A 13,099-nucleotide genomic window follows, 5' to 3' on the forward strand; every position below is an offset into this window, starting at 1 on the left:
TTCTTAGGTAAAATTGTGAGTGAGCCCACCTCCTTGGCTGAGAAGCAACCCCACACATGAATGGTCTCGGTATGCTTTACTGTTGGCATGACACAGGACTGATGGTAGCGCTCACCTTGTCTTCTCAAGACAAGCTTTTTTTCCGGATGCCCCAAACAATCGGAAAGGGGATTCATCAGAGAAAATGACTTTACCCCAGTCCTCAGCAGTCCAATCCCTGTACCTTTTGCAGAATATCCGCATGTCCCTGATGTTTTTCCTGGAGAGAAATGGCTTCTTTTCTGCTCTTCTGGACATCAGGCCCTCCTCAAAGTCTTTGCCTCACAGTGCTTGCAGATGCACTCACACCTGCCTGCTGCCATTCCTGAGCAAGCTCTGTACTGGTGGTGCCCCGATCCCGCAGCTGAATCAACTTTAGGACACGGTCCTGGCGCGAGCTGGATTTTCTTGGGCGTGCTGAAGCCTTCTTCACAACAATTGAACAGCTCTCCTTGAAGTTCTTGATGATCCGATAAATGGTTGATTTAGGTGCAATCTTACTGCCAGCAATATCCTTACCTGTGAAGCCCTTTCTGTGCAAAGCAATGATGACTGCACGTGTTTCCTTGCAGGTAACCATGGTTGACAGAGGATTTAGTAGAGACAGTAGATTTATTTATCTGTTATTTTACCAAGTAAGTTGACTGAGAACACGTTCTCATTTGCAGCAAAGACCTGGTGAATAGTTACAGGGGAGAGGGGGATTAATGAGCCAATGGTAAAGGATGAACAATGATTTCAAGCACCACCCTCCTTTTGAAGCTTCCAGTCTGTTATTTGAACTCAATCAGCATGACAGAGTGATCTCCAGCCTTGTCCTCGTCAACACTCACCTGTGTTAACGAGAGAATCACTGACATGTTAGCTGGTCCTTTTGTGGCAGGGCTGAAATGCAGTGGAAATATTTTTGGGGGATTCAGTTCATTTGCATGGCAAAGAGGGACTTTGCAATTCATCTGATCACTCTTCATAGCATTCTGGAGTATATGCAAATTGCCATCATACAAACTGAGGCAGCAGACTTTGTGAAAATGTATATTTGTCATTCTCAACTTTTGGCCACAACTGTACAGTGTGAAGTTAAATGCAATTTGTTGTATTGAGTAGAAGTGTGAATATCAGTGACAGGTTTTAGCACATGCGCATAACATTTAGAAAAAACTACAACGAGCGTCGGGGGGGACGGGTGAACAGTTAATTAGGCCACCCCGAATTTTTTTACACTGTGGTATTGCAATAAAAATCTAATCAAATTTGATTTGTCACATGCACATGGTTAGCAGATGTTAATGCGAGTGTAGCGAAATGCTTGTGCTTCTAGTTCTGACAATGCAGTAATAACCAACGAGTAATCTAACCTAACAATTCCACAACTACTACCTTATACACACAAGTGTAAAGGGATAAAGAATATGTATATAAAAATATATGAATGAGTGATGGTACAGAACGGCATAGGCAAGATGCAGTAGATGGTATCGATTACAGTATATACAGTGCCTTGCGAAAGTATTCGTCCCCCTTGAACTTTGCGACCTTTTGCCACATTTCAGGCTTCAAACATAAAGATATAAAACTGTATTTTTTTGTGAAGAATCAACAACAAGTGGGACACAATCATGAAGTGGAACGACATTTATTGGATATTTCAAACTTTTTTAACAAATCAAAAACTGAAAAATTGGGCGTGCAAAATTATTCAGCCCCTTTACTTTCAGTGCAGCAAACTCTCTCCAGAAGTTCAGTGAGGATCTCTGAATGATCCAATGTTGACCTAAATGACTAATGATGATAAATACAATCCACTTGTGTGTAATCAAGTCTCCGTATAAATGCACCTGCACTGTGATAGTCTCAGAGGTCCGTTAAAAGCGCAGAGAGAATCATGAAGAACAAGGAACACACCAGGCAGGTCCGAGATACTGTTGTGAAGAAGTTTAAAGCCGGATTTGGATACAAAAAGATTTCCCAAGCTTTAAACATCCCAAGGAAAACTGTGCAAGCGATAATATTGAAATGGAAGGAGTATCAGACCACTGCAAATCTACCAAGACCTGGCCGTCCCTCTAAACTTTCAGCTCATACAAGGAGAAGACTGATCAGAGATGCAGCCAAGAGGCCCATGATCACTCTGGATGAACTGCAGAGATCTACAGCTGAGGTAGGAGACTCTGTCCATAGGACAACAATCAGTCATATATTGCACAAATCTGGCATTTATGGAAGAGTGGCAAGAAGAAAGCCATTTCTTAAAGATATCCATAAAAAGTGTCGTTTCAAGTTTGCCACAAGCCACCTGGGAGACACACCAAACATGTGGAAGAAGGTGCTCTGGTCAGATGAAACCAAAATTGAACTTTTTGGCAACAATGCAAAACGTTATGTTTGGCGTAAAAGCAACACAGCTGAACACACCATCCTCACTGTCAAACATGGTGGTGGCAGCATCATGGTTTGGGCCTGCTTTTCTTCAGCAGGGACAGGGAAGATGGTTAAAATTGATGGGAAGATGGATGGAGCCAAATACAGGACCATTCTGGAAGAAAACCTGATGGAGTCTGCAAAAGACCTGAGACTGGGACGGAGATTTGTCTTCCAACAAGACAATGATCCAAAACATAAAGCAAAATCTACAATGGAATGGTTCAAAAATAAACATATCCAGGTGTTCGAATGGCCAAGTCAAAGTCCAGACCTGAATCCAATCGAGAATCTGTGGAAAGAACTGAAAACTGCTGTTCACAAATGCTCTCCATCCAACCTCACTGAGCTCGAGCTGTTTTGCAAGGAGGAATGGGAAAAAATTTCAGTCTCTGGATGTGCAAAACTGATAGAGACATACCCCAAGCGACTTACAGCTGTAATCGCAGCAAAAGGTGGCGCTACAAAGTATTAACTTAAGGGGGCTGAATAATTTTGCACGCCCAATTTTTCAGTTTTTGATTTGTTAAAAAAGTTTGAAATATCCAATAAATGTCGTTCCACTTCATGATTGTGTCCCACTTGTTGTTGATTATTCACAAAAAAATACAGTTTTATATCTTTATGTTTGAAGCCTGAAATGTGGCAAAAGGTCGCAAAGTTCAAGGGGGCCGAATACTTTCGCAAGGCACTGTACATATGAGATGAGTAATGTAGGGTATGTTAACATTATATTAAGTGGCATTGTTTAAAGTGGCTAGTGATACATTTTTTTACATCATCAATTTCCATCCATTTCCATTATTAAAGTGAGCTGGAGTTGAGTCCGTATGTTGGCAGCAGCCACTCAATGTTAGTGGTGGCTGTTTAACAGTCTGATGGCCTTGAGAAGCTGTTTTTCAGACTCTCGGTCCCTGCTTTGATGCACCTGTACTGACCTCGCCTTCTGGATGATAGCGGGGTGAACAGGCAGTGGCTCGGGTGATTATTGTCCTTGATGATCTTTATGGCCTTCCTGTGACATCGGGTGGTGTAGGTGTCCTGGAGGGCAGGTAGTTTGCTCCCGGTGATGCGTTGTGCAGACCTCTCTATCCTCTGGAGAGCCTTACGGTTGTGGGCGGAGCAGTTGCCGTACCAGGCGGCGATACAGCCCGACAGGATGCTTTCCATTGTGCATCTGTAGAAGTTTGTGTGCTTTTGGTGACAAGCCAAATTTCTTCAGCCTCCTGAGGTTGAGGCGCTGCTGCGCCTTCTTCACCACGCTGTCTGTGTGGGTGGACCAATTCAGTTTGTCCGTGATGTGTACGCCGAGGAACTTAAAACTTACTACCCTCTCCACTATGAGGAACTTAAAACTTACTACCCTCTCCACTACTGTCGATGTTGATAGGGGCGTGCTCCCTCTGCTGTTTCCTGAAGTCCACAATCATCTCCTTTTTGTTTTGTTGACACCAATATCACCAATATGACTTGGTGTCATGATGCTTGGCCTGGTATCGTTAGTAAAATGATGGTATCGTGACAACACTAATGCACACATTACTTCACACAATAACACCATAGTGCCCTCAAAGCTCATCACTAAGCTAAGGACCCTGGGACTAAACACCTCCCTCTGCAACTGGACTCTGGACTTCCTGACGGGTCGCCCCCAGGTGGTAAGGGTAGGTAACAACACATCAGCCACGCTGATCCACAACACGGGGGCCCTTCCTGTACTCCCAGTTCACTTATGACTGAATGACTCCACCATCATTAAGTTTGGTAGGCCTGATCACCGACAACGATGTGATAGCCTATAAGGAGGAGGTCAGAGACCTGGCCATGTGGTACCAGGATTACAACCTCTCCCTCAACATGGTCAAGACAAAGGAAGATGATTGTGGACTATAGGGAAAGGAGGAATGAGCACGCCCCCATTCTCAACGACGGGGCTGTAGTGGAGCAGTTTGAGAGCGCCAAGTTCCTTGGTGTCCACATCACCAACAAACTATCATGTCCAAACACACCAAGACAGTTGTGAAGAGGGCCTGACAAAGCCTATTTCTCCTCAGGAGACTGCAAAGGTTTGGCATGGGTCCTCAAAGTTCTACAGCTACGCCATTGAGAGCATCCTGCCTGACTGGTTGCATCACTGCCTGGTATGGCAACTGCTCGGCCTCCGACCGCAAGCCTCTACAGAGAGTAGTGCGTTCGGCCCAGTACATCCCTGGGGCTAAGTGTCCTGTCATCCAGGATCTCTACACCAGGCGGTGTCAGAGGGGGCCCTAAAAGTTGTCAGACTCCAGCCACCCTAGTCATAGACTGTTCTCTGCTACCACATGGATGGCAAGTGGAACCGGAGCACTTAGTCTAGGTACAAAAAGGCTTCTACCCCCAAGCCATGAGACTCCTGAACAGCTAATCAAATGGTTACCCATCTGACTATTTGCGTTGCCCCCCCCCCCCTTTTTTTTTTTTATTTTTTTACATTGTTGCTACACTGTTTATTATCTATGCATAGTCACTTTAATTCTACCTACGTGTACATATTTCCTAAATTACCTCAACTAACCTGTGCCCCCTTCACATTGACTCTGTACCGGTAGCCCCTGTATATAGCCTCGCTATTGTTATTTTACTGCTGCGCTTGAATTATTTATTTGCATTTTTTATGTTTTTATTCTTCTTTTTTTTTACTTATTTTTCTAAACTGCAATGTTGGTTAAGGGCTTGTGAGCATTCACTGTAAGGTCTACTACACCTGTTGTATTCAGTGCATGTGTCAAATAAAATTAGATTTATGTTAGTGTGGACATTGGGATCCATACTATTTAAATTGACCAGTCAAGGCCACGGGTTTCAGTGGAATCACTACTCTCTCTTTACAATGCAGTGTTTATTCAACATTTCCTTTGAGAAAGAAACAAACAGCAAAGCCTGTAATATTTCATCTGATTATTGCTGTTAATACAGTGATCAGGATTGACCACAAGAGGGAGACAAATGTCATTGGTGACACTCATTGGTCCTGTGGCAAGAGTCACAGCAATCATCGACTAATAGCAAATGTGAATAGAGGAGCAAATACAGAAGTTTGTACTTTCCACAAATTGAGGTTAACCTAGTGCTGGTGTGGTTGCACCTGACTACTACAGTGTAGTTCATTAACAGGACTTTCTACTTAAATGTTGTGCAATAATGTTGATTCAGATAGCTCACACGCTGGTGCCTGTCAGTCTCATCTGCATAATCTCTGTGATTTGATAGGCTCGGCATTATGAAGTTCCATAATAGGCCTGTTCATTCATTGGTTTTCCAGTGTACCGTGTGTTAATGCAGGACTCAACTGTTTCTATCTGAAGCCGACTGAACTTGTCTGGTCAGTGAAACACTAGTGAATTTCTATTAAAATAATGAGCGCATCTCTGCAAGGTACCACAGAGGGACCCTCCCTTTCTGCCCTGGATGTAGTCTGTAGGGACCCTCCCTTTTCTGCCCTGGATGTAGTCTGTGTAGGGACCCTTCCTTTTCTGCCCTGGATGTGGTCTGTGTAGGGACCCTCCCTTTCTGCCCTGGATGTGGTCTGTGTAGGGACCTTCCCTTTTCTGCCCTGGATGTGGTCTGTGTAGGGACCCTCCCTTTTCTGCCCTGGATGTGGTCTGTGTAGGGACCCTCCCTTCTCTGCCCTGGATGTGGTCTGTGTAGGGACCCTCCATTTTCTGCCCTGGATGTAGTCTGTAGGGACCCTCCCTTTTCTGCCCTGGATGTAGTCTGTGTAGTTTTACATGACTTTCACTCCATGAAGCCACAGTGTTGCTGCTGGTAGGAAGGCCATTAGCTGAGAGAGTCTGCTGAAGGTCAATGCACTGTGATTCTCCCATCTAGACTGTCTCACCTCATTCTCCTGTATTGCTTGAAGCTCATCCATATGCTGTGTTTGAACAGTGGGGCCCCTAGGTATAGTACAGGGAGCAGCTAGCCTGGCGCTGTGGGCAGGAGTGACACTGGAGTTTAAACAGGCACTAGGCAGGCAGCTCCGCTCCTCTTATTCATCCATTTATTAATCCGGTCGCTGAACAAAGACCCTCTCCTCACAGCTATATGTCAGTACTCAGCAGTGACTGACTGTGAGACTACAGATCTGGGATCAGCACAAGCAGAGCTATAGTATGCTCTGAGGAGAGCAGGCCTGCACTGTTGACAGGACCATGTAAATAACTTTGATTGGCCCTAGCTGCTTTGTGTAGCCTACACTGAGTGCTGTAGGCCTATGCTGTGGCCCACTTTCCAAAATGTACCCCAGCAAGCCTGTCTCCTCCATCGTCAGGGATTCCCCGGCCCTCTAGAGAGACTACTGTTATTTGCCTGTGTGAGAATAGACCGTAATGCTGCTCCTCTCCTCGGTCTCTGTTTTCCTGTTCTATTGGTCTGCCAGGACCTCTCGCTGGCTGGCTGGCTCTCAGCATTTGGCAGGCGTTGTGGGAACGCCATGCTGGGGAAGCCTGTTCGCGCTTGTGTGGGTTATGCAGCGACGTCTGGCTTTGACTGAGTGGCAGCTATGGGTTGGGGGAGGTTGGCGAGAGGCTGTTGGGTGCTATCCTGTTAGCAGGAAGGCAGTGGGTCATGGGTAGGAGGGTGGAAGAGGTGTGACACTGCAGCTTGGCTCAGGGAGGGAGAAGGGCCTGGAGCTGTTGCTCTGTTAGCTAGCTGGGGTGGTGTGGGGCTGGGAGTGGCAGCTGTGCATTCTGTCCTGCTCTACTGCTGCTCTCCCACTGAGACAGCCTCGGCATGCAGCCCAGACCTGCATGGGCTTAGCAGAAGGTTAGTTGGAGTTTCGTTTTAACTCGCCACGCCACCATGAGCCAGCCAGGCAGACTATTTCCCACTAATCCTGCTCTGATCTGCTCTATCTATCGCTCTCATCCTTTCGCTCCATTCTCTTGTTATCTGCCCTCTCATTCACTGATTGTCTGTTTCTGTCTATGTCTGTAGGCTTATGTCTCTTCTTTCTGACACACTTTTCTCCATGGATAGAAGATGAAACATGTTTGTTGTGCTGCTCTGCTGGTTGGGAGGAGGTAGTGCAGTCTGTCTTATCTGGCTGTAAAATGGTCAGATTAACCCTCAGGACTGGAACGGCCTTCAGTTGCTTCGGCCTGAAGAGCGAAACCTCTCGCATTCTCTCACATGCTTTCTTCTGCTCTTGCTGTATAACTTTCATTTTCTCTTTGTCTGTTTTACTTTCAATTGTCATGTAGTGTGCTTGTTCAGATTGTGTTAGTTTGTGGAGTGAGTGCTCAATAACATTAGACATAACTGTTTAGGCTAAATACTGCAATGCAGATATTCCCTTTTGTCCTGTTCAGCAGCTCTTGTTTTTTCCTCTTAGTTGTATTTTTTTCTTCTGGTATTAGTATTTTCTTGTATCAGTTATTTGAAGCCTAACCGTTCCATTCTGTTTCAGACAGGAAATCAAGCTCATGACCCGTATTTTTATTTCAGGTGAATTGGCCTGGATCAGCAAGGCTTTCTAGTCTTTTGTTTTTAAAACTACCTGTTTTTGACTTTGTTTAGTACATTTTTACCCACTTATACTAGTGTTTATTCACATATTGATTCCATGCACATTTATTGGAAAAATGTACCTGTCCAAAGGCCTGTTTCAAGAAAAAATGGAACACTAGTTACTACCTTCTGATTTATGTGCCTGTGTCGATGCAGGTTGGTCATGTCTCTGTGTGGACTGTAGTTCGTCCCTAACCTGCTTTTCCCCTGACCCCTAGAGAGAAGACACAGCTCGGCCAGCATGCCCCCCTCCACCTCGGCCCCCTCGTCAGCCTGCCCTCTGTCTTGGAGCAGGGGCAGTGGGACTGGGGCGGGGGCCGGGGGTGTCAGTGGAGGGGCCATGGGCCGCTCCTCCAGTGGGACCAGCACCTTGTCCAACTCCAAAATCCTCAAACCAGCCAAAGAGAAGCTGCCAGGCATCCAGCAGAGACCTCACTTCCCTCCCTTCAGGGAGCTCAATGACAAAATGTAAGCCATGCCTAACCTAGCTGCTGAACCATTAGCTTTTATTATTTTTTAAGTTCATTTTTATTTAACTAGGCAGTCTGTGAGGAACAAGTTCTTATTTACAATGACAGCCTACCCCGGCCAAACCCGGATGACACAATTGTGTGCCGCCCTATGGGACTCTCAATCACGGCCGGATGTGATACAGCCTGGATTCGAACCAGGGACTGTAGTGACGCCTCTTGCACTGAGATGCAGTGCCTTAGACAGCTGCGCCACTCGGGAGCCCATGCTGAACCCAAGAAAAACGTGTTGTCATGTTGAACTTCATCCCCCCGCCTCTGATAGCCCTGCTTTATGTTTACTTCTCTCTCTTCAAGTCCTCCTCTCCCTGCTCCTAAGAAGTCTAGCTCTGACTGACATCTCCCCGTACTACCCTCTATCTGAATGAGCCCCTTAAAGGATCTCTTTTTAACACTCTTTCTCAAACTCCATTTGCAACCACTCAAAACATGTTGGCTTTCTACTTGGGGATTTAAACACATTTCAAACTCTACCTAAACCTGTTCTGTTGAAATGAAGTGATTTCTCTGAGATCTTTGCTTTGCTGCTATAGATAAATTAACTCCCTCCTCCTGCCATCCTTCACTTTCTCCTCCATCTGTCCATCTCTCTCTTCCAGCCTGACCCCTGCGGTCAAAGTGGAGAAGATGCGTCTGAAGGTGGATGTGTGGGCCAAGCTGGTGCAGGCTCCCTTGGCCGCCACGACATCGTCCTCCTCCAGCAGCACTGTGAGCTCCTCATCACCCCTGAAGCCAGGCCTTAACTGTCCCTCCATACCAAAGGCTCCCTTGCTGGCCCCTGGCCAGATCCCCAATGGCAAGGGCCACATCTCCCTCTCTGCCCTGGACAAGAAGCAGGACAACAGTGCCAGTAACAGACAACACCTCCACAAGAGACTGTCAGGTGAGAGGAGATGATAAGGGATTGTCTGTAATATGGTTTGCTGCAATAGATTTAGAACCTGTCATTTATCCAAGTACTGACATGTCATTGCCAAACAGTAAAATCTCTGCTGATTTTATCCCAGAAATGCCACTGAATACTGTTTTTCTGCTACCGCTCTCTTCCTTTCTCCTTTTCTTGTTCGCTCTCTCTTCCTTTCTTGTTCTCTCGCTCGATCGCTCCTGTTCTCTCTTCCATCAGAACGTGAGTTTAATCCAGATATCCACTGTGGGGTCCTGGATATGACAGCTCGGAAGCCATGCACACGATCCCTAACATGCAAGGTACCAAGCCCACTCTTCTGCCCCCCTTCTCTCTGTTCTGTTTGGTTAGGAAATATTCATTGTCACATTTCCTAGATCTTTCAGCAGCCTCCAGACTGAGTGCAGCTCATCCTGACCTAACATACCCTTTGGCCTTCTTCCTCCATCAGACACATTCCCTAAGCCAGCGGAGGGCAGTGCTGGGCCGGAGGAAGCGCTTTGACACACTGTTGACTGAGCACAAGAGCAAAGCCCGGGAACGGGAGCTGCAGCACACCCACCCCCAGCAGATCCCCCCTCTCAGGGACCCCCACCCCTCCCCCTCCCGGGTCGCCCCCCACCACGACGCCCACCAGGTCGCTCAAGGCAACGGAGCCGCCGACGCCGCCACCAAGCCTTTGGTGCTCGGCAAACCCAAACCTCAAAATCCTGGTCTTCCAAGGTGAGTCACTCCATGTACTCTTTCTGGGTACCCAACATCCAACAAATACTTTTTACAATGTGGTACAGCCAGTACCTGCATCCCTGATGTGTGTTCGTAAATCACTGTTTCCTCTGCTCTAAGACTGAACAGCAGTATCTCTCAAGGAGGTGGCGGTTTCCTGGAAGACCCCTCGTTGGTCCACGAGTCGCCCCACCATTCTACGCCCGCCCCCGACGGGGTCTCCTGCCTGTCCAGTGACGAGGAGGAGAACGAGGAAAGGGAGGAAGGCACAGACAAACTGGACTGTCACTATTCAGGTTACCAACCACGGCCGGCAGCTGTAAGTCACTTTATATTTAACTCTTACAGGAATATGCTCTACATTTATTGAGCCCTTATTCACACCACAGAAACAATGAAACAACAGATTAGCCAGATGCACGAAAAAGTCTTCAACCTGTTTTTACACGCTCTATAAACAGTACCAACCTCCATTGAGTGGCAGCTTTTACCGTGCAGTGTGTGTTAACTGTTTCCCTCCTTGCTGCTCAGTACTGCACCTTTGGAAGTCGACTATTTGGGAGAAGCTGCTACTCGTTTGACCGGCGCTGGGATCGAATGCGATGTGCTCTTACCGCCATGATGGACAAGCACGTCAACACTCAGATGTGGAAGTAAGTCTGTACATTCATTAGACCAGCGTTCCATAATACCTACCTAATCCACAAACCTATTGCAAAATCACTGAGGCAGGGAGCAATAGCGTTGCCAGTGTCATGGAAATATTCAGTCAAGAATATTTCTCAAATATTGGAGCCTGTGAGTTCAATTATACTTTATAACAAGGTAAAAAAAGCCGAGCTAGTTCATGAACCACTTTGTAAGAAAGTCTAATTGAACTCACAGGCTCCGGTATTTGAGAAATATTATTGAATGAATATTTCCACGACACCGGGTGGTGAAGGGAGATCTAGTGCTGTATGGGACACCATTAGGCTATTTATCTCTGGTCCTGGAGGGCCAGAACACTTCTGGTTTTCATACTCTCCTAATTAGGGACTGATTCAGACCTGGGACACCAGAGGGGTATACCACAAAGCAGGATCAATGAGTTGGCCTGCTAATTTTGATGAACAACCATAAATAACTATTGATTTCTGGTTAATAAAGAAAGCTAAACTTAGATATTTGTTTTTGGTTGTTGAATCAATGAGACCTTGCCCATTTCAAGCTGAACTTTTATTTGTTTCAAAGATATTTCAGAACATTTAGGCAAGTTAGCTGACATTGATCCTGCTTTGTATTATATCCCGTGTCTCTAGGACTGTCCTGTGCTGACTCCTCTCTGTGTAAAGCAGTTTCAGTTTCTATCTAGGACTGTCCTGTGCTGACTCCTCTCTGTGTAAAGCAGTTTCAGTTTCTATCCAGGACTACCCTGTGCTGACTCCTCTCTCTGTGTAAAGCAGTTCCAGTTTCTATCCAGGACTATCCTGTGCTGAATCCTCTCTCTGTGTAAAGCAGTTCCAGTTTCTATCTAGGACTGTCCTGTGCTGAATCCTCTCTCTGTGTAAAGCAGTTCCAGTTTCTATCCAGAACTGTCCTGTGCTGAATCCTCTCTCTGTGTAAAGCAGTTCCAGTTTCTATCCAGAACTGTCCTGTGCTGACTCCTCTCTGTGTAAAGCAGTTCCAGTTTCTATCCAGGACTGTCCTGTGCTGAATCCTCTCTCTGTGTAAAGCAGTTCCAGTTTCTATCCAGAACTGTCCTGTGCTGACTCCTCTTCTATGTGTAAATGTTACTGATGGGAATGTTCATTGTGGCCTGTTTGTGTTATAGGAAAATCCCTTTGGCCTTGGAGAATTCCTCTTCTGCGCCGGCCCACAGGACAAGCACAAACTCCCTGTCCTCATCCCACGGTAGCACACCTGCCTCAGGCTTCCTCAGCCCCTCTGCGCCCCCTCCGCCCCCCTACACCCAGTCCTACGACAGCAAGTCTGTGCTCTCGTACGGGACCACCTTAAACGCTCGTGCCTCCCAGGGCACAGCCGACCACCCTGCCTACAGCGCAACACAGGCCAGACAAGTGTCTTCGTCGCCCCAGATGCCTTCAGCCCACTCCTCGGTCACCACCCTGGCGTCAGGACGACCGCTCAAGTCCAGATCCAGCGGCAAGTCCTTCAGACCCCGGGAGTCTTCCTCCACAGCCGCCATAACCAACTCCACCAGCGGGGGCAGCACTAGCCTCAGCTCGGGGAAGAAGAAGAAGAACAGCTCCCTCACATTGTCTCACGCTACCACCTACTCCTCAGAGTCCTCCTCCAACCCCACCTCTTCCTCCTTCAAGAAGAACTGCACGGTAAACAGTGGCAGCTCAGGGAGCACGTCCCACCACGCCCCACTAGTCCCCTCATCTCACAGCGGCGTCCACAGTGTGGGACTTAACTGTGGCCCCAATGCCAGGACCAACTCCCTCAGTCTGAAGGCAGAGCCCTCGGGGCCAGCGGGGGTGTCGGGGCCTGGGGTCAGAGGCCCCCCCTCGGGCAGCCCGGCCGAGTCCATCAAAAGGATGAGTGTGGTGATGAACAGCAGTGACTCCACCCTCTCCTTGGGGCCTTTTGTCCACCAGGCCTCAGAGCACCACAGCAGGTTCAGCCATGCCCACACTGACGGCCGCCTGGAGGGGAAGAAACGCAAGGGCTCCCCCGCTGCCAGCTCCGTCAACAGTGGAGGTGGACCAGGCAGGCCCAAAGTGGCCAAGTCTCCAGCAATCAACAACATCCACGGCAAACATGGACGCACAATCCCAGGAGGCCCAGGGCTCCCCAACAACTCCCTCATCCATCAGGTGGGTTGGACCCTTACAGCCTCACACACTGGCCGCTAACGCTTCCTATCATCAACCAGTCAATCTCTTTATCTGTTGAGAAATTTACTGTGCAGTTAGGACTTATCTGG

At 47.4% G+C, this 13,099-nt stretch overlaps 1 protein-coding gene across 2 annotated transcripts in view; it reads left to right on the forward strand.

Annotated features, from left to right (window-relative positions):
• The window catches only part of LOC139371210 (ataxin-7), a 39,804-nt gene that overhangs the window by 23,551 nt on the left and 3,154 nt on the right, over positions 1–13,099 (forward strand). For both annotated transcript variants that reach the window (XM_071111400.1, XM_071111399.1), the window contains exons 6-12: positions 8,226–8,475; positions 9,137–9,420; positions 9,661–9,743; positions 9,893–10,164; positions 10,288–10,486; positions 10,699–10,820; positions 11,981–12,989. In XM_071111400.1, the coding sequence (XP_070967501.1) occupies positions 8,226–8,475; positions 9,137–9,420; positions 9,661–9,743; positions 9,893–10,164; positions 10,288–10,486; positions 10,699–10,820; positions 11,981–12,989 (2,219 nt within the window). The remainder of the gene's footprint in view (positions 1–8,225; positions 8,476–9,136; positions 9,421–9,660; positions 9,744–9,892; positions 10,165–10,287; positions 10,487–10,698; positions 10,821–11,980; positions 12,990–13,099) is intronic.

This window comes from Oncorhynchus clarkii, chromosome 17 (genome assembly GCF_045791955.1).
Source record: "Oncorhynchus clarkii lewisi isolate Uvic-CL-2024 chromosome 17, UVic_Ocla_1.0, whole genome shotgun sequence".
Lineage (NCBI taxonomy): Eukaryota > Metazoa > Chordata > Actinopteri > Salmoniformes > Salmonidae > Oncorhynchus > Oncorhynchus clarkii.